A 27,973-nucleotide genomic window follows, 5' to 3' on the forward strand; every position below is an offset into this window, starting at 1 on the left:
CATTTTTGGCTTCAAAAATATGTGCAGTCCTTTCTTATCTTATAAAATGTAAATCAAGTATTTCAAAATTATACTTCAGTGCAGTATTTGCATAAACGCGCTTGGTTACTTGAGCCACCATTTGTATTTTCCAGTGGTGGCTCAAGTATTCCGATCGTACGATTGAACAATGTAAAAATACTTCATTACAAGTCAAAGTCCTTCATTTAAAATTTTGCTTCAGTAAAGTACAGTAAATATTATCAGCTGAGTACTTGAGTAAATTTACTGTACTATGTAAACTCAATTCATCAATGAAACTATTTTAACCAACTGATCACTGACCCCTGCTAGTTGATTTCAACCACTGGAGGTCAGCAAGAAACAAGGTTTTTCTACACGTTAAAATACTCTTTGAGCTTTTATCGACAATGTATTATTTATTTATTCTTCAAGATGGGAAGTTTGGCTGGACAGGCTCTTTCCATTGACGTTTTGTCTCATTATTTGTTTGTTCGTTGTTTGTTTTATCTCCTATTTTCAAAGGAGAACAAAAGTCCTCCACCACCACTTTAATGACAATAACCCACTTCAGTGCTCATGACAATGGCTTAAAGAAGTCCATCATTTCACACCTTTATAATCGTTTTTTAATCCTATGGAATATAATAAACATCTACTAACTTTTCTTCCAGTTTAAAGTGGAATTACAGCTTTTTAAATTCATCCAGTTATAAAAACAAAAGCACATTACACAACATATTACAGCAAACTGTTCCTCTGTAGCCCTGCAACATCCAGGGCAGGAACCCAGCTGCATTAATCAAACTGCAATCAATAAATGGATATCAAGAGGTTTTTATGTTATTTACTGCTTCAGCAATAACTGACAGTGTGTGTGTGTGTATGCAAAGGAAATCCCTTCTCTAACTCCCGTCCGTTGTCTGTGCGTGACGGTGTTCATCTTGACCAAAATGAACAGCTTTGCTGGACGGCGACGTCTCGCGAGAACTCGTGACGTCAGGGGATAATGGCTGGAGATCGCGGATATTAGAAGGTACTTTTCTGCTTTTATTTACTTTGCGCTGGATTGAAATAGTCCATTTACACCAACAATTTATAGCAAGTGACGACGCGTTTGCATGGCTTGTCTTTGAAATAAGCATGTCCAACATTTTGTGCCAACTTACGCCGACACCGCCGGTAGAAACAGTCAAACCTTCGAAATAAGAGCACAATGTTTTCCGCGCTTTTTACCACTACAAAAACAGTTAGCTTTAGCTTTACACATTGTTCGCGCTGGTTAAACACTGAAGGACTGTAATCGCTTCTGAGGTGGGTCGTACAGTACACAAAGTATTCATAAATCTGTGTGAAACAACAAACGACCACCAGAAGTCATTTTAAGCTATCTACGACACTGCTGTTAGCATTAGCATGCCTGTAAGGCCTGCTCAGGAAGCAGGCGGGAGCTTTTATTTTCCAAAACTACTGCTTCTCCATCTCACCTGTCAAGGCTCTGATTCAGAGAATTAAATGTGTTGATAAATGTGTATGTAGATGATAAATGTTGTCGTTACACTGTCGTTGTGCCCCGTGGATTGTCCGAATACGCTCGTTTTCATTCATAACTGTCTCCAACAGACGGAGTCTACAGTCTCCACTAAGAGTTAGAGGAGGTGAAGCAAACACACTACTGAGAGTAAGTTATGGATTTTATTATAAATGTTTACAATTCTGCCAGAATTGTTTTTTTCTGTGCTTTTTTGATGTATTTTGAACTTAATTTAAGTATTCTGTTTGTGTTTTGTAGCTCTGACATTGGATTTTCACCTGGTGAGTAATATATACATTTAGAATTCAAATTGCAGACTGTTTGTAGGTCTTTGAAGGCATCATGTTACGATACTTTAACACATATTAAATACTCTTAAATAAAGTTCTTCAAGACCCAAAGGAGAAGTTTGGTAATAGTTTATATTTTTATTGTTGTCAAGCCTGGTTTATCTTATTCCTGTGTGCCACCGAGCATCACTGTTGTCCACAAACTACAGGATTAAAAACACATCAATGAGCCACACTGTTGCACCACTGAAAATACTCACGAGCTAATGTACAATTTCCTCCTGTTTGAGGAATGTTTGCTCAATGCAGTGACCAGCTGTTTAAGGAAATCACTGAGCCTTATTTTTAGAAATGTGTCCTCACCAGCAGCCAACAGGCTGGGAGATGAGAACCACAGTCCGGAAGTCACAAAAGCACTGAGACACAGTCTAACACAACGTTGAGATGTGTTGACAATAAGAAAAATGAATAATGCCAATTTCATCCTTTGAGCAGTATGTTTTTTTTCAGTCAGGGACATTTGTGTTGTTAACAGTTGTTCATTTTACTTTTTGGTGTCTCAAATGTAATTAGCAGCGTATTGCACAGTTGTTGTAGTTTGAACTCAGACATTAGCTGAGGTCAGCTGTGCTCTGTCTATTGAACAACATGAGGCAACAGATTGTCTTTACCACTTTGTCTTTGGCCATGAAAGTGCAACAGATGTTGAGTGTTAAGCAGTTGTGGGTTAAGGGTTTGTAAAAATGTATTCCATCAGACTTAATGTATTAAAAACCATCACAGAAATACAAAAAACATCCAATTTAAGTATTGTTGCAGCAATAATGAAAATACTGTGTTTGCCTTTTGACAGACTGGAAGTCTGACAGCATGTTTCTGCTTCATGAGGCTGTTTGCTCATGGAATGAAAATATTCTCAGCTGATGTTAGCGTCTTACAGCGCCGTGCAAAGAAAACTGGCATTAATGTTGACTCTTCCCTTGTTAGCCAGCAGCACAGATGGCTCATGTCACCAGTCATGGGAGGCTGCTCTTGCAGCGCTTACATCAGCAGCGGGAGATGGACTTTTTATGTGACATAACCATAATGGTGAGAGACGTGGAGTTCAGAGCCCACCGCAACATCCTGGCTGCGTTCAGCAAGTACTTCTCCTCCCAGGCTGAAAAGGGGCAGGAGGTCACTACCTTGGACCCTGATAAGGTCAGCCGGTACGCTCTGGAGAAGCTTTTGGAGTTCATTTACACTGGACAGATGAACCTCAGCAGGTAAATCTGAATCAGGTGTAGGTTGTGGAGGCGGGTTTGTTTGTTTTTTTGTCTTGTGAAGAGAATTAAGTTTCAACTAAATTATTTTTCAACTAACTTCTTGAATTAAATGTCTGTTTTCATGGTTTCAGTACCAGACAAGCAGCTGTGCGTCGAGCAGCTGTGTTCCTGGGAATGTCTGAGGCCATAAAGTACATGGAAGAAATCCACCACTGGTCCGAGCCGAGTGAAACGTCCCAGTCGGAGGCAGACAAAGAAGCTGGTATCTCTCCCCCCAGTCCGACCTCTCCTGGCAGCCCCAGCTCACCAGTTCCCCTGTCCATTGTCTCTGTTACAGGGGACTGGCAGGACGAGGGGAAGGATGGCAAAGAGCAGACTGACGAGGTCAAAGACGTAGATATGGAAGAGGGAGACAGAAGTGATGTAGAGTACACCCCCACTACTCCAAAAAGCGTTGGAAGAGGACAGGGGAGGAAGAGGGGCAGAAGGCCGAAGAGTTTCAGCGGTGAGCAGGTGGAGGCGAGCAGCTCGGCCGACGGCACCCCTAAAACCCAGGGCTACAGGGGGAGGGGCAGGGGGAGAGGAAGAGGCAGAGGGAGGGGCAGGGGGAGAGGGATAGGCAGTTTAGAAAGTGAAGATCCATTTTTGGAAGATTCTGACACCAGTGTGAAGGACTTCGGGGACACCTCTGCAGACTGGAGCCCCTCGCAGGATGACGACATCCCAGTCAAGAAACCTCGACTGAGCAGCGGGGAGGGGCGGAGGGGGCGAGGCCGGGGGAGGGGGAGAGGCAGGGGGCGAGGCAGGAGGAGGGCCGAGGAGGAAGCAGAGGAGAGCGGCGAGGCAGGGACCGATGACGGTGAGGGTGAGTTCGGGGAGCAGGATCCATCAGAGATGTCTGAGCTGTCGCTGTCGTGCACCGAGTGCAACAAACTGTTTAAAGACGTGAGCAGCCTGCACAGACACGAGAAAATCCACAAGGGGCTGAAGCCGTTTGTCTGCATCTTCTGCTCTAAAACCTTCCGACAAGCTACCCAGCTGAAAACACACCTGCGCATACACACAGGTGAGCTGAGTAATACTTTCCTTCAGTTTGGGTGCAGTGCTGCAGTTTGTAATAAGCAGCCGACAAATGAAACAAACGTACTAATGTCAGCTAGTTATCAGCGCGTTTTCTCTGGTGTTTGTCGCAGGCGAGAAGCCATTTAGTTGCTCCGAGTGCGACAAGTGTTTCGCTCAGAAGTGTCAGCTGGTCGCTCACCGCCGGATGCACCACGGAGAGGAGAAGCCTTACACCTGCGATCGCTGCGGCTTCAAGTTCGCTACCTCGTCCAACTTCAAAATACACATCAGGTACGCACACACGGCTTTGGTTATTATTAGAGCGCAGGAAATACACACAGAATGCAATGTATGATACTATTTTCACATATTCTTTTAATCTAATTTAATTTGCTTTTTTGTAATTGTCAGTTTATTATTTTCAAACAAATACAAGCAACAAACGGGTGAACAACAAAACAAAACAGACAGAAACACAAGAACACAAGCCACCACACTGACACTGCTCAACAATAAATTGCACATCAAGTACAAATCACTGTCACAATCACAGTCACAGGTTGACCATCAGCTCACAGTCAGCCAGTCCGTAAAGCGGCTCCATGTGGACATATATTGGTCCAGTCTATCTAGTAGAGAGTACATCACCCTCTCATAAGCAGCTAGTTGTGCCATTGTTGTAGTCCATTCTTCATAGGGGGGTGGACGCTTTTTCCTCCAGTGCCTTAGTAATATCCGTTTAGCTGTTGTGAGAGCCAAAACAATCCATCTTTTCTCAAAACATGAAAAGTCTTTGTCCTGAAGCTCCGTAGTCGATCCCAAGATAGACAGTTTTGTAGAAATTTGAAACTTTTTGTGCAAGATTTCAAATATAATCTGATGAATGTTATTCCACCAGTCTTTAAGTACTGGGCATGTCCAGAGTATATGTAGTATAGAGGCACCACTTCCGCCGCATCTCCAACAAGAGTCTACTGGTATTAAGTTCCATTTATAAAGTTGTTCTGGTGTCGATGCCATCTATGTATTATTTTCAGTTGAATGATTAATTTGCTTTTATTATTTTTTAGTTGTGTACATACATTTAGACACCCACACAGATCTGAAGGAGTGTGAATTACAAACAATACTGGATTCTAGAGGGCGATATTTGAGAGTGAACTACTCGAACAATATCATTTTTCTTTTACCTACATAAGTAAATATTAAGAAGAGTGAGCAGGACATTCGCAGTGTAAAATAAACTTGTCAGTGCTCAAACTTTGTCAGTATAGTAGGAAGAAATGAAAAGTAATGATTGAGAATAACTGATAAATCTGTTAAATGTTAATGTTCAGGATATATGTTGTTTTGTTACTCCAGTATTTCTTTCATGTTAGCGTTTAGCTGCAGGTTGTCACATTGTGTAGAGAATAATGTTTCTCGTGTACACACATCCAAAGTGCATCCCTGGCTTATGTGTGTGTGCGTGTGTGTTTGTGTATTCTCTACAGACTGCACAGTGGGGAGAAACCGTACGTCTGTGACATCTGTGGTCAGGCGTTCGCTCAGTCCAGCACGCTGACCTATCACAAGCGCCGACACACCGGAGAGAAGCCCTACCAGTGTGATCTGTGCGGCATGTCGTTCTCCGTCTCTTCTTCTCTCATCGCTCACGCACGAAAACACACAGGTGAGATTGTTTTCCGCATTTATGAATCCAGCAAACAGAATGTCACAGTTGAACTGGTTTGGTTTCCTTCCAGTCAGTTTGGACAGGTCGAGACATTTAACAGCCAAAACCTTTCGACTTTTGGCTCGAAGCAGCTGTTCTGTCTCACTCCTGAAGATATAATGTGTGTGAATGTGTTTGCATTTCAGGCGAGACGCCCTACAGATGTTCACAGCCCAAGTGTGACTCGAGCTTTGTGACGTCTTCCGAACTGAAGAAACACATGCGACGACTTCACCCAGGTGAGTTTTCCTGATCCCACGTCACGCCACGACTTTTGAGTTTAAAGTCAGCTTGTTTTTGGAAAGAGCTGAACTGAACGGAACATCCTCTTCCCTGCCCTTTCACACAGATGTTGTGCTTTTGCAGGGTCAGAGGCTCTGATAAACCAGAGACGATCGAGAATTAGTATGAAAATGTACTCAATATTTACAGTAACTACTGTGTGTGTAGATGGGAACACAGGTGTGCAGTGTCTGCTGTGTGGAAACAGATTTGCCAGCGTGAAGAATATGATCAAACACCAGGAAAAGGCTCACGCTGACGAAGTGCGGCAACACAAGGAGAGAGCCAGAGCAGGTGAGCTGTGTGTGTGTGTGCGTGTGTGCGTGTGCGTGTGTGTGTTAGGCTTCAGCTAATTAAACTCTGTTATTAGTTATCTGAACTCTTCAGAAACCATATTGACTTTGTTGTACTGATTTAGTCTTGTCAGTGTTACTTTTTCTTGTGTGTATCAGTATAAGACCGATTGGCCAAAACAGAGATGGAAGTACATTTCCGTGTTTGAAACTTCCTGTTTGCTTCCTGTTTCCTGTGTGTGTGAGCAGTGGTCCTCCTGGCCTCCAGTCATCCTGTGGCCTTTGTCCAGAGCAAACTTTCCCAGGAAAACAAAGGTGTGGTTTCCTTCCACGAAGATGAGCCACCCAACCCCGAACCGGCCACCCCCAACCCCAAAGCCACAGCGGCTGCTGCCACCGCTGACGCGGCAGCCGCTGCTGACACCGCCACCACCGCCGACGCTGCTAGCACCACCGACACTGCCGCAACCGTCATGCAGGACTTCAAGGCGGAGCCCGCTCACCCTCCTGTCAGCACCACCGACCAGGTGACCTTTGAACCTGATCAAGAGCAGACCATCAACTCAGACACCCTCCATGCTCTGGTGGAGCAGCTGCGGCCGCCGCCCTCCCCCGCCCAGGGGCTGGAGCAGATCGTCATCATCAGGACGGTGGACAACACCGAACACAACCCCCCTCAGCAGTGAGGCCCGAGCCACACCGGCGTCCCTGGTGGAACATTTTAACATACAGCCACAGTCAGCGCTCACATTCAGGCTTATAGCCCCAGAAATAGACGTTAACGGACCTTTGCTCATCTGTAACTGAAAGATAATCGTGTTAGATTACGGTTTGGGTCTTAATTTCATAGTTTTGTTATATCAGTATTGGTGATGTTGTACTAATGAAGTTGACAGCTGAGATCAGAGCATCCAGCAACATGATTAGACAGGTTGTAAACAAACCAACAAACCTCCAGGTTAGACAAACTGCAAACATCCACCGGCAGCTATCTGATTCAACCTTGGCCTGCCATACTTCGTGTAGTTGTGTGCACACAGTTTTCCTGTGAATTGAGGGATTATTACCAACATTTAATGCGCACTCATGTTCAGTTTGACCTTCAAATAACATGGTTTACATAATCGGGATTGGTGTGTTTACAACCTGTCCTTGCCTCATCAAACTTAATCCAAGTCGTCAGCCGTAGTCGTTGGCGCCTCCGGTCCCCTCCAGTCTGATCAGTGTATCCTAAAACTTCACTGTTCAGATGTTTAAATGCAAAGCAGAAGTTCCTGAGTTTAGTTCCAACAGGGGCCTGTTTAGAACAGCGTGTGCTAAAATGTGAAAATGTTCCACACAGTTTAAATATGTCTTCACTTAGAGGTGTGCGTCTTCTCATCCTTAAGTCGCTCTGAATACCAGCTTCAGCTAAATGCTAAAAATGTGTGTAACATCAATGACGTCAGATAGAAACCTTCTCTCTGCTCTCCTCTAAATTCCACTACTTTACCAAAAAAACTTGAGACTAACAACATTTTCTGAGACGTTCACGTGTGGCTGGAGTTACCTTTCAGTTGCAGTGCAGTTTGGATCAGAAATCAATGTAAAGAAAAGTTTATCAGACCAGAATATATGATGTGACAGCCAGTACAACACTTGCATTTTTTTATAGGTAATGTAGTAAGTAGGAGCCTTGTTGTCATGAGATTCGATTTTATTTCTCATAACTGTTTCACCCTTAAGTGTTTGACATGTGATGGTGGCTTCATTCTTGTTAACATAGCCCTGTTGATGCAAACCAAGGTTTTTGTTTCATTGGAATATATGTAGTTAATTTGTTTTTTATAGCAGCTGCTTTAGGCCTCAGCAGAAGTGTTTGTGATTCAAATCTGAAAACTGCATTATTGAGTATTTCTATCCACTTGAAAGAAGCTGTTGTTCTGTTTAATGCTTTCTTCTTCTTCTTTTTTTTTTCTTTTGGATAACATGTCTGCATTATTTGTACAGAAATGTGAATTACATACATGTACAAGTTCACTACTGTATAAAAACTATACAAGAGGAAAATAAAATTAAAGACAAAAAGGGACAATCAGATTGTTTGTCTCAGTGACTGCTGCAGATACACTGTTGAGAAATAAATGATTATTGTTTTTTTGTTACTTAAGATTTTCACAATTTGTCCAAAGCTGTGTCAGTTTTTTATTTGGATTTATCTTATGTCTGGATTTTCTGCACCCTGTGAAAAGAATTTCACTCTTATTGCAAAAATATAATAACATGAAGGATTTACATAGTTAATTCTGTATTTCCAGACTAATAAGAAGTGGCTCTTCATTAGATTCAGAATGTAAAAGACAGATTTCTTACAGAAATGGCAGCAAATGTATCTATTTTGTCCTTCGCGGGACGCCGTCCTCCCTTGTTGCCATAGCAATTCAAACTCTGCCGCAGGTGTCGGGATGGCTAGTGAAAATGTTTGGGAGTTTTACGCTGCTGTGTGCGCGGAACATCAGATAAAAATAAATCCACACATTGAAGACGTGTTAGAGAAGACGACAATAACGGAGTAAGTGGTTAAATGCAAACTCAAGCGACTTAAAGTTTGACACATTTTAGCTAATCGCGAACTGGCAAGTTTAGCCAGCTTTAGCTAGCTTTCGGAGCTAATGTTGCCTTCAGGTGCTGCTGACAGATACTGAGATTTTCGTCGGCTGTGGGGGATTCAACGTCACAGCGAGGGTAGAAATACTCCTAGCATTCAACATTTGACTCAATAGTAATAACCTTCATTTGAATAGCACTTTTACAACACTTAAGTAGTAAAAGTAATTAAAAGCAGAATAAATAGTAAGTAAAAGTAGCCAAATATTAGCAGCAGTGGTGAAAGGTAAATAACTACTGTATGAGTAGCATTTCCTGTACTGTACTTAAACTACAAATTTTTTATTTCCTTTTCCTTTTTACCCCACTACATCTATCTATGGCTATATTTTATGGTTCATTTGCTGATAAAGATTTTACAAAACGTGATGATTTGGTCTGGACAACTTAATTTAGAAAATAAAACCACAGCAGCTGTTTAACAACTTTTTATAGTGCAATCTGTTTCAGTTTAATCAGCAACAGTATTGTGTACAACTCAGACTTCAGGCAGTGCACCTGAAGGCAGCATGGGGGTTCCATCATGAAGTCAATAAAGTTTTGTTGCTGTGTGTTTGGCAGGAATGTCACCTTGAAACTGACAGGAAACAGCTGGCTGAGAGGCGTTCAGCGACTTGATGACAAAGACATTCTTGCTCTCTCAAAATGTCTGAGAAACAGCAAGTGTGTGACAGGTGAGCAGTCAGGCTTAGGTGACCACCTTAACAAGGATTTTTTATTTTTTAATCAGTTCAAACTTGTTTGGCATCAACAGGTCTTGATGTTGGCTACAATAACATAACAGATGAAGGGGTTGTACATCTAGCTGAGCTCTTACAGGTAAGCAGTTGCCAGATTTAAATAAACAGTTCGCTTACATGTGCAGATGCTGCACAAGATCATGTTCAAAGACAAAGAATAAACATTTTCTGGGTTTCTTTTTTGTCATATTTCGTATTATCTATGTTTCAGGTGTAGTTCATGTTTATCATTCTGTTTTCACTGAGCAGGAGGACAGAGCTCCGCTCTCTCTGGACCTGATGTTCAACAACATCCAGACAGACGGAGCTAAAGTTCTTGCTGAGAGCCTGCAGGTTCATCTCTCTCTCTCTCTCTCTCTCTCTCTCTCTCTCTCAATTTCATTTTTTTTTCAATTTCGATAAGCTTTATTGGCATGACTGTAGATTAGATATATAAACATAAAATTAGATGTGCACATTAAATAGATAATTAACAATAATAACTTCAAAACTATATAATGAAAATAATGAATTTATATTCATGTGTCACACAACGATTTTTCGGATTGTAGATATAGACAGGTGTGTCAGGTGTGTCAGGTGTGAGAGGAACTCTGCTCTCGCCTGTTCGTATTTGCTGCAGTGCAGCAGGAAGTGTGTCTCCGTCTCCACCTGTCTGTGTGGACAGAGCTGACACAACCTGTCCTCTCTGGGCAGCCAGGTCTGTCTGTGTCTGCGCGTCTCTATGGCCGAGCTGTGGTCACTGATTCTGTACGTGGTCAGAGTCTTCCTCAGTGTCTCTCAGATATTCTGCCACCGTGTACTTTGTTTAGAGCCAAATAACACTGAAGTTTGCTTTGTGTTGTTGTGGTAGATGTCCAATAGTTAATGTAAGGTTGTTTCTGTTGTTCTATGATTTGGGGGGTCCAGATTGTGTGGGGGCTGTTCTGAGAGGAGCTGAGCCTCAGGATGAGCTGGCTGAGGGGGCTCTTCTCCATGTTCTCCTCTTGGCATTGCAGAGCTTTGTAGTGGTAGGAGGGGGGGTCACTTGTTTTAAGGTGTTTATAAAATTTGATGGCTCTTTTTTGGATGCTGATTAAAAGGGGGAATTGGCCCAGCTCGGCTCGGCATCCATTGTTGGGGGTGTTCCTGTGCACTCTGAGGATGCTCTTGCAAATCTCTGTGTGCAGGGTTTCGATGGGGTGTTTGTCCCATTTTTCAAAATCGGGATTTGCAAGAGGACCCCACACCTCACTACCGTACAGAATAATTGGTTCAATTATAGATTTGAATATTTTGAGCCAGATTCTAATGGGTACATTGACGTTTGAAGATTTCTTTATTGCATAGAAAACCTTTCTTCCCTTCTCTCTGAGATCATCAACAGCCAGGTTCAAGTTTCCTGTGGATGTGATGTGTAGTCGTGTGTGTGTTCCACCTCCTGAGAGCCCAGGAAACACCTGGTCTGGGTTCCCTGACCCCTGGGTCGTTTCTGGAATATCATAATCTTGGTTTCGTCCAGATTAACTGTCAGGGCCCACACACACACACACACACACATCCTTTCTGCTTACTTATTGTCCAGGAGTAGTGCATTTGATGGGGACTATTTTCAGAGGTGGACTAATCCACATTTGATGCTCTAGTGAGAGGAATAATATATCAGGCTTTGATACACAACAATACTTGTTAGTAGATACATTCAGTGTTGTTTTAGGTCTTTTCACAATAGTTACAGACTGTTGGCTATTATTATTTTCACCTCTGCCTGTCAGAAAGTCACGCTCTCTCTCTGTCTCTCTCTCTCTGCAGTGTAACAGCACCTTGCTCTCTCTCAGACTGTCAGGTAATAAGATTGAAAACAGAGGAGCCATGCACCTGGCCAGCATGCTGCAGGTGAACAACACACTGAAGGAGCTGGAGCTGGCCGGCTGCGACCTGGTAGACACACACACACACACACACACACACACACACACACACACAGGGTCAGGTCAGGTGGGTTGTCAGTTGTCCTGCTTCCCCAGCAGGACTTCAAACTGGCAGTCAGACGATCAGAAGCCAGTTTCTCTGACTCGGCCTCTGTCCCTGCAGGCCACTCAGAGTGTGATAGCATTCGCCATCATGTTGAAAAACAACAAGACTCTTCGCTCTGTCGATGTCAGCCGACCGCTGCTCTTCAGCCACCAGGTACAAACACGCTGGTGTATTATACTGACAATGTTCTGAAAATAAATACGATTTTAGTGTCTTCTCCTCAGTTTCTGTCACATGCGATGTATAATACCAGGTTAGCGCAGCATACGTCAGCAGACAGATGAATGAGTCTAACCTGAAGCTCTCCGTCTGTCTCTCAGGAGGAGTGGACGGTGCACGTCTCTGAGATGCTGGCGGTGAACAGCAGCCTGGTGGAGCTCCACCTGGGGAAGATGGGGATGACCGACACCGGGATGGAGAGGCTGACTGAAGGCCTGCGGCTCAACCGCAGCCTGCGCTACCTGGACCTGCGCTGGTAGGAGCAAAACGTCCTCTGAGTCAAGTTGACTGTGACGACTGGAGGTCAAGCCCTTCAGAATCCATTACTCTCACCATCGACTTTACTTCCTCTTCCATTTCATCTTTGCTGTCTGCAGTAACCGCGTGGCTCGTGACGGCATGCGTCATCTCTCTGAGGTGCTGAAGCAGAACCAAACACTGGAGATCATAGATCTGTCAGCCAATCGGATTGAAGATGAGGGTGCTGAGCACCTGAGCGAGGCCATCGCCTGGCCAGGCTGCATCCTGAGAGAGTGAGTCCCACACACTCAGACAAGCTTTAACTCTGCAACAATACGGATCCATGAAGAAGTTAAAGGGGCTTCCACCTTTAAGAAGTGCTGTACATGGAGCCAGCTTGGTGCCTCCCAACCTTTTTGGCTTCTGGTCCCCATGAAATGAAACACTGTTGACCCCATCACCCTCATTTGGTCTTGGCTTGTGAGCATCTTCCTCCACTTTTAAAGGGTCTGAACAGGAGAAAGTATCCAGTTGTTTACTTATTTAACAGGTTTTAAGGTATCTGAAGGTTAAAGTGGCCAGTTTTTAACTTACTTTGCACACTTTTAGATGACTGAACTTAGATTACTGTCACAAACCCTGTGTCTGTGCGTCTGTCTGTCAGGCTGTCTGTCAGCAGTAACAACATCAGGATGAAGGGTCTGCTGTCTTTGGCTCGAGCTATGAAAGTTAACAAATCTCTGAACCACATTTACATCTGGGGAAACCACCTGGAGGAGCCTGTCTGTCAGGTAACATGCAAGCACCACGCAACACATCCTGTCACCTTGCTGAACTGTGACAGATACGCCGTCTGCCTCATATTTTAGTACCTTTAACTCCCCCTGCTCCCCCTTCAGGCCTTCAGCGAGCTGATCACCAGCGGCCGCCTGCCTCCACACCAGACGGATGTTAGCCCGTACGAGGTGGATGGTCAGGTGTTTCTCGCTGAGGTCTTCCACAGTTTGAGGAGACACTATGACAGAACAAACAGCTCTGGTACGGACACACCACCCACCTCCAGCACCGCAACAGACCCGTTAACAGACCAGGCTGCCTGCTCTGACTCCACCTTTCCACCACACATTGAGAGCCATCAGCTTGTCACCCTGTAGCCCCCTGCAGCCCTCACATCCACCAGCATCCCAACACACTGAGACTGAAAGACTGACGTAAAAAGAGACTCAAAAACTGACTGAAACACATCAGAAGAACAAAATAAATCAATGCAAGCACACCAGAAGACAGAAGTCATGAAACCTGTGGTGATAAAATGAGCCTTCTGAACAATAAAATATTGCCTGTGAGATTTTTTTAATCAAAGGTGAATCCAAAATGTCCATCCTGTCTCATTTAATGTTTAGCCTACAGCTAGAAGTGTGCATAATGTAAACTGCAAACATTTAAGCTTGTAAAAGTAACATGAGCTAGCATGTTAGACTTCCATCAGTGCTTCTGAATTCATCACAGATTTATAAAACTGGGTCATAACTCAGTGTTATTGTTCATCAACATTCAGTAATATCAAATCTACAGTTTGTTTTTTTTGTGTATTTAAAAGAAAAACGTTGATCACAATTTTAGAAATCATCCGTGACTTTGTTACTTGGTGCAGTCGTGTTTGTTAAAGGCTCAGAGTGCATTTAATGAGTGCTGTAATGTTTTTAATTCAGCTGTCCTTCATTAGTGACATGTGATATCAGGTAAGCAGCCTTCTGTTCAGCATCTTCAGGATTTTTGAATCCCTACTCCTCAGGCCGACCCTCCTCTGGGCTCTCCTGATTGGTCGCCTTAAATGACGATGCTGCGTCTTTATTTGGCGGATCCCACTCGAGCAGGACGCCCCTCTTTCCCAGACAGTGGCTCAGCTGCTGTGTGTCCTGAGAGCTGATCCTCCACCGCCGCACCGCCAGGCGAGTCAGCGCAGGCAGTCGAGGCAGAGCGCAGAGCAGCGCCGGCAGCCAGGCCGAGCGGGGAGCAGAGGTCGAAGGTCGGAGGCTGAGGTCGAGCTCCTCCAGAGAGCCCAGACCTCCTGCTGCGAACAGGGCAGACCAGCCGTCATCACCTACCGAGCCGTTGTAGGACAGATCCAGGACTCGCAGAGAGGACAGACAGCCACGTCTGCACACTGCAGCTGCACGGGACAAAGATGGAGGACCGATCAATGATTACTGATCAATAATGTAGAATCCTGCAGAGGCGGGACGGGGCAGTTTATTCTGGTTCTTTACTTGAGAATTATTGAATATTTTTTTGGCATCATGACTTCTAGTGCAAGTTTTTGAGAATTGACCAACTCTAATCTTTCTTTTTCCTTCTTTTATATTTCCTTTCTTTTGTCCTTCCTTCTTTTCTAATTTCTCTCCTTCTTTCCTTTAAAAGTGAGTATGAAAATCCCAAAAACTGGAGGTGCAGGGTTTTCATCAGACAAGAAATGTGCACGCGTGCCGTCGTCAGTCAGCAGATAAAACCTGATTGTCTGCTGATTTATTGAGCGTTCCAAAGGAACGAATAAGAAGTAAAGTAGTTAAAATCACTGCAGTCACATCTGGAACACCTGGCCTGAACAAATGCCCTACATTTGTTATCTGTTTTGCTGGAGCTTGTAATTGTGTCTCTCTTCTATGAGTACAAAAGTGCTTTTGTTTCACAGCAGACATCACTTCAAAGTCTACAGTATATTTGTGAAACAGGTCTGAAGCAGCTAAATGGAATTCAGCCGTCATTAATTTTACTATTATAAACTGAGCTTTTCATTCATAAAAAAGGCCTGTTATTTAACTTTAAGTCCAAATAAATGTATGTTTTGTTGTATTTTGATATAAAAACCCTCTGTGTGTGTGTGTGTGCGTTACCTAGGTGACGCAGGTCATCCGTGGTGAGGTCACAGCTGCTGAGGCGGAGCTCCAGGATGACTGACGGCTGCAAAGCATCGAGGAGCAGCGCTAAATGACCACCAACCACTTTACACCAGGAAACATCCACACTGCGGAGGTACGGCACGGCCAAGGCTGACACACACACACACAGACACACACACAAATCAGTGAGATACACTGACCCTGTACAGTTCATACTGCACCAGACTCAAAGCTCAAAAGCCACATTTTAAGATATTTTGGCTTGAATCACAGTTAAGCCTCTCAGTTCAGACTCAGTGAAGGGCGGTCTGAGTATATAAATGAACAGAAATCTCATATTTCTTTAAGTATTTACAAAAGAAGGTGATGAAATCCCACATGCTGTCTGCACAAAGTTTATTGAGTTTATTGAAAATGCACAGACCGTCATCGGACATCAAACATTTGTATAATGTCATTTTTTCGACTCACCTGTGTATCAGGAATGCATTAGAAAAAGAAAACAATTAGAAAATGATTTGATGAATTTAAAAATCTGTGATGTTCTTTTTGGTAGCTTGTTTTTGTGCTTGTATGGGGTCAACATACACATTTAAAAGAAAAATTAGGAATGTAGGACTGTTTCCTAATATTTTTACATTGTGGTATTTCCACTTTCACTTAAGTAAACGAATACTGAATACTTCTACCCCCGCACTATAAGTATTCAGAGCAATAGTACCAGTTTCAGTAGTATCAGTACTGCTGGTAGCAGTGGTGTGCACAGACTTTTTGAAGGGCAAGGGCAAAAAGGAAAAAAAGGGCACATATAGCGTGTCCTCGCCACTGAAGAGGGCACTTTAGCACGCGTTTTGGCTCCTAAGAGGGCACTTTAGCACGCGTTTTGGCTCCCAGGGGGCACTTCAGCATGTGTTTTGGCTCCCAGGGGGCACTTTAGACCCAATTTGGCTCCCAGCGGGCACTTTAGCATGCATTTGGCTTACCAGAGGGCACTTTAATGCACGTTTTGGCTCCCAGGTGGCACTTTAGCATGCGTTTTTCAAAAACTGGGACACGAGGGGGGCCGGTGCCCCCCCCCCGTGCACGCCACTGGCTGGTAGTAGTTGTATTACCAGCTGTGGCAGCATCAGTAGTAGTGTGTGCGTACCGACAGCAGTGAAGGACTCCTCGTTCAGGCTGCAGCTGTTGAGCGGCAGACGCCTCATCTGTGTCAGAGGGAGGGCGGACACCAGCGAGTGGACCACGCCCCCTGCCTCCTTATTGGACGACACGTCGAGCTCAGTCAGCGCCGTCAGAGAGGGAAGCACCTGAACTGGAGACAACGAGTCACGTGACTGCTGCAGGTAACTGCTGATGCTCACAACACACTCAATCATATCAGTGCATATCAGTTTACGCGCACTCACACACTCACTCACTCACTCAGGGCTTCCAGGTCAGTGTGTGTGAGACAGCACAGGTGAAGGTCGAGGCTCTCCAGGTGTGTGAGGCTCTCCAGGTGGAGGGTGAGGTGGTTCAGTCCTCCAGCCAGACTTTTGTTGCAGGACAGGTCCAACTCTCGCACTGAGGGGAGGCAGCGGAGCGAACCACCTGCAGGGCAAGATGATAAGCCAGAATGTGCTAGTCTTGATGCATTTTTCTTCAAGATAATACAATAAATGTAAATTTATGAATAATACCATGTAATACAATGGAAGTGTTGGAACAGCAGTCGCTGTACAGTACAACATCCTCAGATGGATCTATTGGCTTCAGACTGTGACCTTTCAGTACAGCGTCCTGATCTTTTCTCTGACTCTTCCCTTTCGGTGTAGAATTGCTCAGAGCTGATATGAGCATGTGTAATCTAAATTTAATTGCAGATGCATGAAAGAAATACAGCAGTTTGTGTCAAAAAGGTCCACGGCTACAACAATCTGACAAGCAGTTGTTGGAAAACTGTGTGGAAAATCTAAAATCTAAAAAAATGGCAGAAAATCTGTCATGTCAGGTAGACTGAGTTGATTACTTACCAAGAGCATCGAGGCTGTCCGTCGTCAGACCGCAGGCCTGTAATCGAAGCGTTGTGAGGGAGGCGGCGTGGGAGAGAGAGGACGCCATTTCTCTGAAGCCGCCAGCATCAACTTCCTGTGTGAGCTGAGGATTACAGGACACGTCCAGCACACAGAGTCTGTGGAGGGCAGACATCATTCCTCCTGAGAGGGACAAGTTTTCATCAATACAACGTGTACACACATCCTGAGGGGGCTCTCCACTGGCATTGTGGGAAATGTAGGAGATGACTGTGATACAGACGGGGGAGGTTGACTCATCTACCACCTTATGAAAATAAGTTAATGTGAGTTAAAGTCAGTACCCAGCGCAGTAGCATCAGCCGCAGTGAGCTGGCAGGCCACCAGGTGGAGCTCCCGCAGTGGTGGCTGAAGTTTACCCAGCAGGCCTTGCAAAGCGCCGCCCCCGACGCCACCGTTCCAGGATAAATCGAGGATCTCCAAGTAAGGCACGCAGCCGAGAGCGTCGCCTAAACACACAGACGACTGAAAATGTTTGTTGGCGGTTTATTTGCAGTATTATCCATTAATTTAGTGACTTTGAAATATTTAGTTCTCTGAATGCCATCAAAGAGAGCTGAAGGCCCCCGACGCGACCAACTCCAACTCTCAGGTTACAACGAACAGTTTCATGAATTAATCGAGCAATCATCACGTCTGGAACATGTCAGACAAGAGTGAAAATTACAAATCTCAGTTTTCTGAGCCCAAGATGGCGGCTTCAGATCTCAAAGCAGCAAGTCCTTACAGCTCAGAGGCTGGAACCAGGAAGGATTCAGCATTTCTGAACGGACATTTGCTGATAAAACTAAACAAACCTCTAAATAAATAAACTGACCTGATCTACGTGCAGTTTTAAGCTTTCAATCAAACCAGAAATAATGACCCACCCAGCGCAGTGATGTCATCAGCACTCAGCCTACAGCTGCAGAGCCTCAGCGCTCTGATCCCGCCCACATGCTGGAGGTGAGAGGTCAGCGCTTTCAGACTTCCGCCAATCAGCTCGTTCCAGGAGACGTCCACCTCCTCCAGCTGAGGGAGGAACTGCAGCAACGTCGCTGAGGAAGAGAATGAGGCTTCAGCAGACATGAAGACATATTGATGCAAACTGCGTTTACTCCATCTGTCGCTGCAGGCCGACATCCAGCCTTCAGCCTGTCAGTTTCCTGCAGCTGCAATGATGAGGTAGCTGCCTGAAGGGAAGCGGTGTCACCTGCAGCATAAAGGCTGCCGTGTTGTCACTTGTGGTTTACTTTTAAATTATTTTATGTGTCGTGTAAACGTCAGAAGTCAACAATCTTAACAGAATCAGAGTGGAGGTGAGAGTAGCTGCAGGCACCGAGCTCCAGCAGGTCTGTGGCAGTGAGGTCACAGTGAGCCAGGCTCAGGCTCCTGCTGTCGGCTTTCTTCCCCAACCTCTGGAGCAGAACACACACTCGACCCCAGCCGGCGTCCCGCTCGCTGCCTGCCGCCTCTGCGCCACCTGGAACACAAACACACGTCACTCGCACTCTTTGACCTTTGACCTCTGAAGCTCTTCAGGTTGTAGCTTTAACATCTTCCTCTTTCTGGAGTTCTGTGTTCGTTTTCACAAACATGGCCGTTGTTTAAACTCAGTTTTTCACCATGCTGCTGGGAAACACCACCTGAGCTGTGTCCTCTCTCCTCCCTGCCCTCCATCTCCCCATCCTCGGGGATCCCTGTCCGGTCTGAGGTCCAGGACAGGAGGCGTCCCAGCGGCTTCCTGTCTGAGGACGTACGCTTCCTGCGGATCTGGCTCATGATGACGTCGAGAGGGGAGCGCCTCTGACTGCCGCCGTCCCGCCCCCGCTGGCCGTCTGACCAATGAGAGGCAGAGAACATGTTCACCATTTGAATGAACTGACACTACACACCAAAACACATTATACTATCAGTTAAATGTGCTTAATTTCTCCTTTTAATTAAGATGAATTCAGGGTTTTCAGAGGTACATTGGCAGTTGCTTGATGGAGGCTGTAGTAACTGATGGATTTTACACCTGTTTACAGGTGATGAATGTTTAATTTTTGTGAAAAGATCCATTAACTGCCTGTGAAGCCCGATAAATGACCTGACGGACAATCAGGAGTAGTTACTGTTCTGTTTTCTCCTTAAATGGCCGAGACCATTTGCTTCTTAGGAAACAAGAGGTTTAGATTATTAGTGAAGATTATTTCACTAACATGCAAGAAAAGATTTTATTGATCCCTGGAGGAGAAATCACAGGAAACAGAGCGGATAAAGATTCAAAGAGGATAAAAACAGGACAGAGCAAATAACAACAGGAGAAGTGTTTCATAAATCAAAGTTAATTAAAGCTGAGTAGAGGAGAGGAAACAGGAAAGTTTTTTTTAAATGAGGGCTTGCTTAATAATAATAATAATAATAATAATAATGTATCTCTTCTCCATCATTATTGGAAACTGTGTCTAATTCTAAAGGGGGTCATTTCAATGCGTTTGGCAGTGCTGGAGGAAGTATTCAGATTCTACGTAAGAAACAGTACTAATACCACAATGTAAATAAACTGTACTTCAAGTATAGAAAGTAAAAGTACTGAGTGCAGTGAAATGTTCCCTGTGACTGTTCAACTATCGTGACTCAGTCGTTCATGTCAAAGCAGGGTTTTACTTTTAATTGATTGATCAACTAATCGTTTCAGCTCTACTTGTATAAACTGCTTATAATTATAACAAAACATATTTTAGAAACTTCATATGTTTTGTGTCCAAGAATCTTCTAAAGAACAAACCTGTCAGATAAATGTAGTGAGATTTAGTGGAGTAGAAGTTGTACTTCAGCACAGTACTTGATTAAATGTACTTCACTGCTGGACTTTACTTGTACAGAGGAAGAAGCCTCCAACCCCCCAGCAGTGAAATCAGTGATCAGTCCTGTGAACCTGCAGGAGTCAAATCTCTGCACAATACTTTGATTTTCATTCCTCTCACCTGCAGACTCCATGCGGCTGCAAAGAGTTCAGCTCCAGCACAAAAGCAACAGATGATAAAAATACAAGAATAAATAAAAACTCGACCGTGTTTCTATCAGTCAGTCGTCACGGCGGTGCGTTCACGGTCTCACGGAGAACATGAAGAAATCACGGAGATCAGGTGATCGATCACCTGCACTAATTCTAAGGATTAATTCACTTCTGACTCTCTCTTCCTCTTCAGATGTCGGACGCTCTCACTTTGTTCTGGTCTTAGTGGAACACCGGGATGACGTTACGTCTCGTGCTCGTCAGGTGGATCATCCCGGAAGTGCGACAACACCTTCAGTTAACGTTGGCGTCGCTGTGCTTGAGGATTAATTTGCTGATCAATATCAATATAAAACAATGCTGCATGAATGACCGGTGCTGGAAGACGTACTCCGAGCTTTGACTGAAGTAAAAGTAGCAATACCACAGTGTAGAAATACTCTGTTACCAGTAGTACTGCATTCCAGATTACAAAAAGCTTCAAAATATACTTAAAGTAGCAAAAGCTCACATTATGCAAACTGGCGGGGCAGGGAGGCTTTTGGATTATAATTACTGATGCATTAATGCTCATTTCCTTTCAGTGTTTAATGTATAAACATGTTTTTTTTATTAATTTCCACTAAGTGACAGTTTAACACAGGTTGATGTGAGACTTTAGCCCGGTGTACCTTATGAACTGGAAACTGAGTGGAGATACTTAATGTAGGAAAATATATAAATAGTAATATAGGAAACTCACTAGAAATAGACAAATAACAAAATAATCAAACTAACGTTCAATGCAACAAACTGGATTTGCACAAATAATCATTTTCTCAATCCATTAGTTATTTAAGTAATCTTTGCTTAATTACATAAATGTTGCTGTTTTGTATTTGTGTCAGTTGACAGATCAATTAAACTATTCCACCAGTTTTTTTTATATATATACTGTATAGTAGTAGTAACAGCTACTCATTCTGGTTGCTTTTGCTTAAAATCGTTCATTTTGACATAATCTTATCACAATATGAAGAGATCAGTCCTAATTAAGACACAGGTCTGATTCTGACAGAAATTAACTCATGGAGTTTTAAATCCTTTGAGCCTTTTTATTTTATATAGTTTTATACTTATCTGCAGTTAATCGTCTGTTCAGCTGCGACAACGTGATGAAACATAAACGAAAGCCGACAAACAGACCCCGAAGACGTGCTCGTTTCAAATTGGTTTTATTGAATCTGACTGAAATCTGTGTGCAGTACAGGATCTGTACTGCCTGAGCTGACAGCAGCTGCATGTGAACCTTCTCTGGAGGATTATGTGATGGTCTACAGCGCCTCCTCTCCTCCCGTTCTCCTTCACCTGCAGCAGAAACTGGGCCGACCTGCTGCTGCTGAGGAAGAAGAGCAGAGGGAGGAGGCGTCCTAACCGCTGACATGTCCTGCTCTGTTCGCTTCCTTCCTCCATGTGGAAAAAACTAAAAAAATCCAAGAAGACTGTGATGGTTGTGACCCCGTCCAGCTGATGGGAGCGTTGCTACGGTGACGTCCCGTTTTTTCCTCCTCAGTCATCGTCCACTGTGGGTGTGATGGTCACGCCCCTCCTGATCTGTCCCCATCCAATCAGACTGACAGGAAGAAGGAGAGGAGCCAATTAGATGACAACAGAAAGACCATTGCTGAACACTGCTCAGCCTCCAGGTGTAACGCTGGACTTCCGTCATAAATGCTTGTATGTCCAAAATCACTAAATTGCAGATTTGAGGGTCCAGATTCTCAGACCAGCACCCAAACAAGCATTTATTTAGTGAGCAGTAAACAAGTGCAGTGAAATAAACAGGATTTCCATGACAACTGATTATTTTCACCAAAAAATGGTAAAGGTTGAAGCTTTGCTGCCTCACAGCTGTGGCTCGGACGGCTTTGTGAAGTGCAGACTTCGCTCTGAAGTGGATCCTTACCGCCAATGTTTCTCCACACGTCGACTCAGAGCAATCTTCTCCCCCACCTCTGTGCACACTGGGTTGGTGAGGACGATCTTGGCCAGATCAGCCTTGACGGCGCTGACGCGGCCGCCCGTCGACAACGAGCCGATGTTCACCATCAGCACCTCGTTCTTAGACAGCTTCTGGACCTGCAGACACGAAAAGATAAAGGACGCCGTTCAATAATCTCCTACTGGTTGATTTCTATCACCGTGTTTATGAGAGTAATATGCAAATATCCAGGAATTTGCAAAGTTAGAAATACTTTCTTAATGACAGCAAGAATAAAAATGACCGGTTTTACACATTTCTGAGGTGTTTTCTCAGTTTACACCATCCCCACACAACCAAAACATGTTGATAATAATAGTAAACTTTATTTGTACAGCACTTTTCAAACAGGAACTGCAGATCCACATGCTTAAAAAGAAAGACCTCTAAATGCTAAACGCTGAGTTTCAAGGCTTCAGTATCACTACTTAGAACTGAAACACGTGCAGGACCTGCCTGCACCTTGTTTCTGCATCTTCCCTTCAGTTACAGCTCTGACTTTCTTCAACATCATTGCTCTCCTATATTTTTGAGATTTGGGACTACATTTCCCATCACGCATGTCTCACCTTGGCAGCCTTCTTGTCTCCCTCTGTGCGGACTCCCAGCAGCCTCCTCAGCAGGAAGTAGGAGATCTCCAACTCGGTGAAGATCTCCGGCAGCGCTCCGACGGCACCCAGCACCTGACCGACCATACGGTCCGCCCGGCACAACGTCGGGTCGATCTTAGTGCCCACACCTGCACGCAAACATTTGGTTGTTTGTGCCACTTGTCAAACTCGACAGATCTTATCCTTTTCAGTAATGAAGAGGGATCTGCGTCGTGTTGCACAAAAGGATGAATCTGGATTAAACCGTGTGAGTGTGGACGTACCGATAAGGCCTCCGGGTGCAGCGTACTGCAGGTCGTTGTGCTCGGCAAACAAAGACACGATTTTGGAGAAGATGGGTTTGCACATCAGCTTCCCTTCCTGGTCTTTGGACACGATACCTGGCCGCACCTCGATCTCTTGACCCACCTGAGGTCACACAGAGGAGGAGGACGGGTCAGAGGCAAACGTAACTCAACTGGCAGAAAACTGCATTAAGGCTGTGTTTCTAAATGTGTGATCACTTCCAAAACTGCCTCTTTTATCGTCAGTGTTTGTGTCGCACGCCGTCTGATTCTGACACATTCTACTATTTTTCATTTAAAGCAGGATCGTTGATCATTAAGACAGCTGTACATATACAATAGCTACACTAGCTCTGGAGTTTGTGATGCAACTCCGTCAGAATTCTACATTTATCTCCACTCGAGCTGAATGATTATGGTGGAAAAATAACCTAAACAGCCTGGTGAAAGGCCTTTAGAAAAGGTGTGACAGGCAAGTTATATCTAACATCATTTCACTGAATATGGACAATACAGACTATGTGAAACATCAATGGGAAAAGGAGTTGAACATTGTAATAATAATAATAATAATGTGGCTTAAAGTCTGGGAAACCCAGTCATCTTCTACCAACTCCTGGATCTGGAGGGACTTCTGTTGGAAAAGTTTAATTCGTTTTTTTATAGCGCCCAAGCAGAAGTCTAAACAAACTGGAACACAACTGGCCTGCTGGAGAGACTGTGGAGAGAGCATGGCAGACCAGACTCATGTCTTCTGATCCTGCCCTCCCATCCAGATTTTTGGAGGGAAGTGGCTAAAATTATCTCAGAGGTTCTGTGTTTTGACATCGATGTATTATTTTCAACCCTTTATCTGGGAAATATTTCTCATGGACAGTTAAATAGAGCTGATAATTACCTCTTCAAGGTTCTGCAGGCAGAAAGTAAGAAAGCCATTACAAAATGTTGGCTCCAGAAAAACGCCCCACCAGTGATATTTTTGTTAATATAGTAAAACAACTACATGTTCTTGAACAAATGACATACTCAATCAGACTTCAAAAAGATCTGTGTGAGAAACGATGGCAGAAATGGACTGTTTGTTTGGTTTGCTTTATGGAAAAAATGAAAATACCAATAAATAAAGAGTTTCAAAAAAAAAAAAAAAAAAAAAGGTGTGACAGGAATTTACACCTTCAACAGACAGGAAATTGAAAATCCACCACAATTTATGTAAAATAAAGATGTATTTTAGCTTTGATACAGTAGCCAAGTACCTCTGAACAGAGGGGGAGTGGTTGCTGCTTCAGTGCTGCAGTTTGAAATGTGCACGTCTGAACTGTGAATCAGTTTTGTCTGTTCAAGCAAACAAAGACCAAATCTCACCTTGAGCACACCCTTCAGGATACTTCCACCTGCCACGCCTCCTTTCAGGTCATCCACTTCACAGCCGGGCTTGTTCACATCAAAAGATCTGATGACTGAAGCACAGAAGGCGTTCACAGGATTCATTCAATACCATTCAAATCTACCGACAGAGCATTTTATTAAACAAAGTCATTAAATGCTTCAAAGCAAACGACAATGAAATACAAGGCTAAAAAATGATAACGAGAAAAAACAAAAAACGCAGCAAACACACAACAGCAGAAACGAGTGCGACCGGCGTATTTCCTCTTACCGATGAGTCTGGGCTCGGAGGTGAAGTCTCTGATGGGCACTGGGATCTTTTTGACGATGTACTCACAAACCACCTCGATGTTGTACTTCAGCTGTGCTGAGATAGGAATGATGGGAGCGCCCTCTGCCACTGTGCCTGCAGGACACACACGACACGCGGCATCAGGTCACCGTCACCAAAGACTCAGAGAAAGACGAACGTGACCTGAAGAGTCACTAGTCTGAAGAGGAGAAACTGGAAAAGGTACCTGAACCTGCTCTTTCATTCAGTACAACTGAAAAAGTGGCTGTTTCCTTTTTGATGATGTGTTCAAAGACTGATTACTGTGACCATTTCAACACCTGCTGAACTTTAAGATGCACAGCTGACATCATAAAAACTGTGACGGCTGTAAAGACATTGTAGTTTTCACTGTGTGACACTCAAGTTGTGATTTATTCAGCCATATTGTGAGAGCTGTTTGTGCTCTGCATACAGACGGACCTGCGAGAGGTGCTGAATTACAGGAACTGTTAACACAAATGGTTTGAAGGTGGCTTTATGTGATGTTTTTCTTGTATGAAATACTTGAGACTCATGCCAACTCACCCTGTACGAAGGCGAGGATCTGCTCGTACTGCTCTTTGGCCTGGCTCTCCTTCACCAGGTCAATCTTGTTCTGTAGGATGAGGATGTGCTTCAGCTTCATGATCTCTATGGCCGCCAGGTGCTCTGACGTCTGGGGCTGAGGACACGACTCGTTACCCGCTGACAGACAGAGGCAAGAACAACAATCAGACGACTTTAAAAAAAAAAAAAATGGAAGCAAATAACACACAATATAAGTCAGTTTGTCTTGCTGGTGGGAGTGAAGGAATCAGAGACTTACCAATAAGCAGGAGGGCTGCATCCATGACGGCTGCTCCGTTCAACATGGTTGCCATCAAAATGTCGTGACCAGGACAGTCCACAAATGACACATGTCTGGGAAAAGAAAAGAAAAGAAAAAGTGCCACTGATGCATGAAAGATGAAGATGCTCACAGTTGAAACTCTAAACACGACCGCCCCCTGGCTCCAGTCCTACCTGACCAGTTTGAAGTTGCCCTTGGTGCCGGGGATGTCTGAGGGAAACTCATCAGGAGTGCTGCTGCCACACGACCTGTAGCACTCTGGCCTGGGACAGCTGGGGTCATCCAGCTTATAGACCTACAATCATTTGTAGAGGAAAAAAACGTGAAAATGTTGAGTCACTTTCAATGTACTCCATCTTATGGGGATGTTGGGTGATCATTTCAGAGAGAAAAATCTAGAAATCCAATGCAAGTTTTGTGCATTAATATAAACAATGAACAGACCTCCTTTCAAAATGTCAAAGTTTCTCCCTTGTTAGCACTCTTGTGTGTGAATTTCTAAATAGAAGTGACATTACTGCCTGGCGGAAAAGACAGAATTAATATGGAGCGAGCGCTTTTAATATTGTGCAAGCATTCTATTCTAACTCGGGATGGAAAACGTCAAAATAAACAAAACCATCATCCACAGGCACTGCCCGTCAAAAGAGAAAAGAGAAAGATCAGGTAGAGAGGCCGGATTACTCTCAAAAAATCAGTGCCCAGTGCCGTTTACCTTAGCGTTAGCATATCCTAGCTTGATGGTGATGTTCCTCTCCAGCTCATTCTTGAACCTGACAGTGTGGACACCAGAAATGGCCTTCACTACAGTGGACTTTCCATGGGCCACATGACCGATGGTGCCTGCGAGAGAGAAAGACAGAAGTCAAAACAGGCAGCCCTCAGGTGAGCATGCTGAAAGGCACAAAATCTGATCAGTTTTTGCCCGATAGCCCTACCAATATTGATGGTGGCCTGTCTGCTGATGATCTCTGGAGAGAGAGGCGTCAGGGTAGACACATCCTGCCAAATGAACAACTCACATTAGACTCACCACGCACTGAAAAACAACACAGAAACTGACGCCGATCTGCAGCGACCCATCACTCTCTTTAATCCTGGAGGTGAATAGACACAAAGGGAGCTGCCCTGGTACAGACATGCAAACACTGTCCCTTTCTGACTCTGCACACATATGAAGTGGACAATCAGCCAGAGGCACTGACATACGCCGTTTCACGTAAAACCCAGTCTGTTACTATTGTCTGTTAATATATTACGTCTATATTTATGGTTTATGGTTAACTGACCTATAACTATGTGACAACAATTCTAGCAAAGCATGTTGTCTCTGTCCCGTGTCTGCAGTCATTTAAATGACTTTACGGTCCACTGTGAACTCCAATAGCACCAACCGATATCCACATATTTCATAAAGCGACTGTACTGTTGTAGATGTGAGGCAAATGAAAGCCTGCAGAGAGGGATTATTCTGAACAGCACCCTTGCCTCCATCATCGTTACGAATCCCATCGACATTTTCCTGGATTTTAATTCAACATAGCAAATGATGCTAACGTTCGTATCAAACAGGGATAAGATACCACTGACGTAGAACAAAGATGACGACTAACTAATTGTAGAGCTGCAAGTACATATTAGACATTCCAACGTTTGTCTTATTTCAAAATGTTGATAAAACTGAGACTAACGTTAGTCTTTCTTAGAAGTGAAGCGGGTGTTTTAGCGGTCCGCAAGCTGGGCCTGTCGTCATGTGCCGGCTGGCGGCGACGCACCACCCCCGATTGTTAAGCGTTAAGGATTTTTACCTTATGTGTAAACGTTTTGGCGACACGCCATGCCGACAGCCACCGACATGAAATAACACAGCAGTAATATTTGTTAAAGTAGCACTTACCAAGGAAGTAAGGTCTTGTCTAGCCAAGTGAGGCTGACCAAGCGTTGTACCAGACTCGTCACCCGCCATCTTGAATGAAAAGGGAATGAAAGGGGCGGCTCAGGCGAATGCCTGATCATAAAAACACTAGTTTCTCTTTTCCAACAATCACTTATTCCATCAAATGCTGTTTACATTTTCGGTGTTAGTAGAGTATTACATATGTTTAGAACAAGACGTATACTACATATTTATTTCTCGCTGACAAATGACAAAGACGTGGTTTGCAACTCGCGTGATTCATGTAAGTAGAAGCAACGGGGTCCTTTCAGAGCGGCTGATGCAATTTAAGTCTTACTGTAAAATTCATGAAC

General features: G+C 44.1%; 4 protein-coding genes across 4 annotated transcripts; 2 read left to right on the forward strand and 2 right to left on the reverse strand.

Annotated features, from left to right (window-relative positions):
- The first annotated feature begins 997 nt into the window (after positions 1-997).
- Positions 998-8,522, forward strand: mynn (myoneurin). The gene is made up of 10 exons (XM_041961914.1): positions 998-1,036; positions 1,624-1,681; positions 1,793-1,815; positions 2,812-3,089; positions 3,221-4,155; positions 4,283-4,442; positions 5,645-5,823; positions 6,012-6,104; positions 6,316-6,441; positions 6,690-8,522. The coding sequence occupies exons 4-10, from the start codon at positions 2,824-2,826 to the stop codon at positions 7,124-7,126; spliced, it is 2,196 nt and encodes a 731-aa protein (XP_041817848.1). The 5' UTR covers positions 998-1,036; positions 1,624-1,681; positions 1,793-1,815; positions 2,812-2,823; the 3' UTR covers positions 7,127-8,522.
- A 362-nt stretch (positions 8,523-8,884) lies between these two features.
- On the forward strand, positions 8,885-13,455 carry lrrc34 (leucine rich repeat containing 34). The gene is made up of 10 exons (XM_041961915.1): positions 8,885-8,991; positions 9,648-9,760; positions 9,841-9,905; positions 10,073-10,159; positions 11,618-11,746; positions 11,900-11,995; positions 12,163-12,317; positions 12,439-12,594; positions 12,966-13,092; positions 13,201-13,455. The coding sequence occupies exons 1-10, from the start codon at positions 8,885-8,887 to the stop codon at positions 13,453-13,455; spliced, it is 1,290 nt and encodes a 429-aa protein (XP_041817849.1).
- A 190-nt stretch (positions 13,456-13,645) lies between these two features.
- On the reverse strand, positions 13,646-20,452 carry lrrc31 (leucine rich repeat containing 31). The gene is made up of 10 exons (XM_041961576.1): positions 20,225-20,452; positions 18,899-19,090; positions 18,592-18,735; positions 18,143-18,310; positions 17,558-17,722; positions 17,214-17,396; positions 16,624-16,791; positions 16,349-16,513; positions 15,196-15,351; positions 13,646-14,474 (listed from the first exon to the last, which is right to left on the reverse strand). The coding sequence occupies exons 1-10, from the start codon at positions 20,235-20,237 to the stop codon at positions 14,086-14,088; spliced, it is 1,743 nt and encodes a 580-aa protein (XP_041817510.1). The 5' UTR covers positions 20,238-20,452; the 3' UTR covers positions 13,646-14,085.
- A 1,002-nt stretch (positions 20,453-21,454) lies between these two features.
- eif2s3 (eukaryotic translation initiation factor 2, subunit 3 gamma) lies at positions 21,455-27,696 on the reverse strand. Its single transcript, XM_041961329.1, has 12 exons — positions 27,621-27,696; positions 26,662-26,725; positions 26,439-26,566; positions 25,897-26,018; positions 25,700-25,794; positions 25,420-25,578; positions 24,832-24,966; positions 24,537-24,631; positions 23,151-23,295; positions 22,846-23,015; positions 22,202-22,374; positions 21,455-21,868 (listed from the first exon to the last, which is right to left on the reverse strand). Exons 1-12 carry the CDS (start codon positions 27,687-27,689, stop codon positions 21,805-21,807), a joined length of 1,419 nt encoding a protein of 472 aa, XP_041817263.1. The 5' UTR covers positions 27,690-27,696; the 3' UTR covers positions 21,455-21,804.
- Between the last annotated feature and the right edge of the window lie 277 nt (positions 27,697-27,973).

Source organism: Chelmon rostratus, chromosome 20 (assembly GCF_017976325.1).
Source record: "Chelmon rostratus isolate fCheRos1 chromosome 20, fCheRos1.pri, whole genome shotgun sequence".
In the NCBI taxonomy this organism is placed as follows: domain Eukaryota; kingdom Metazoa; phylum Chordata; class Actinopteri; order Chaetodontiformes; family Chaetodontidae; genus Chelmon; species Chelmon rostratus.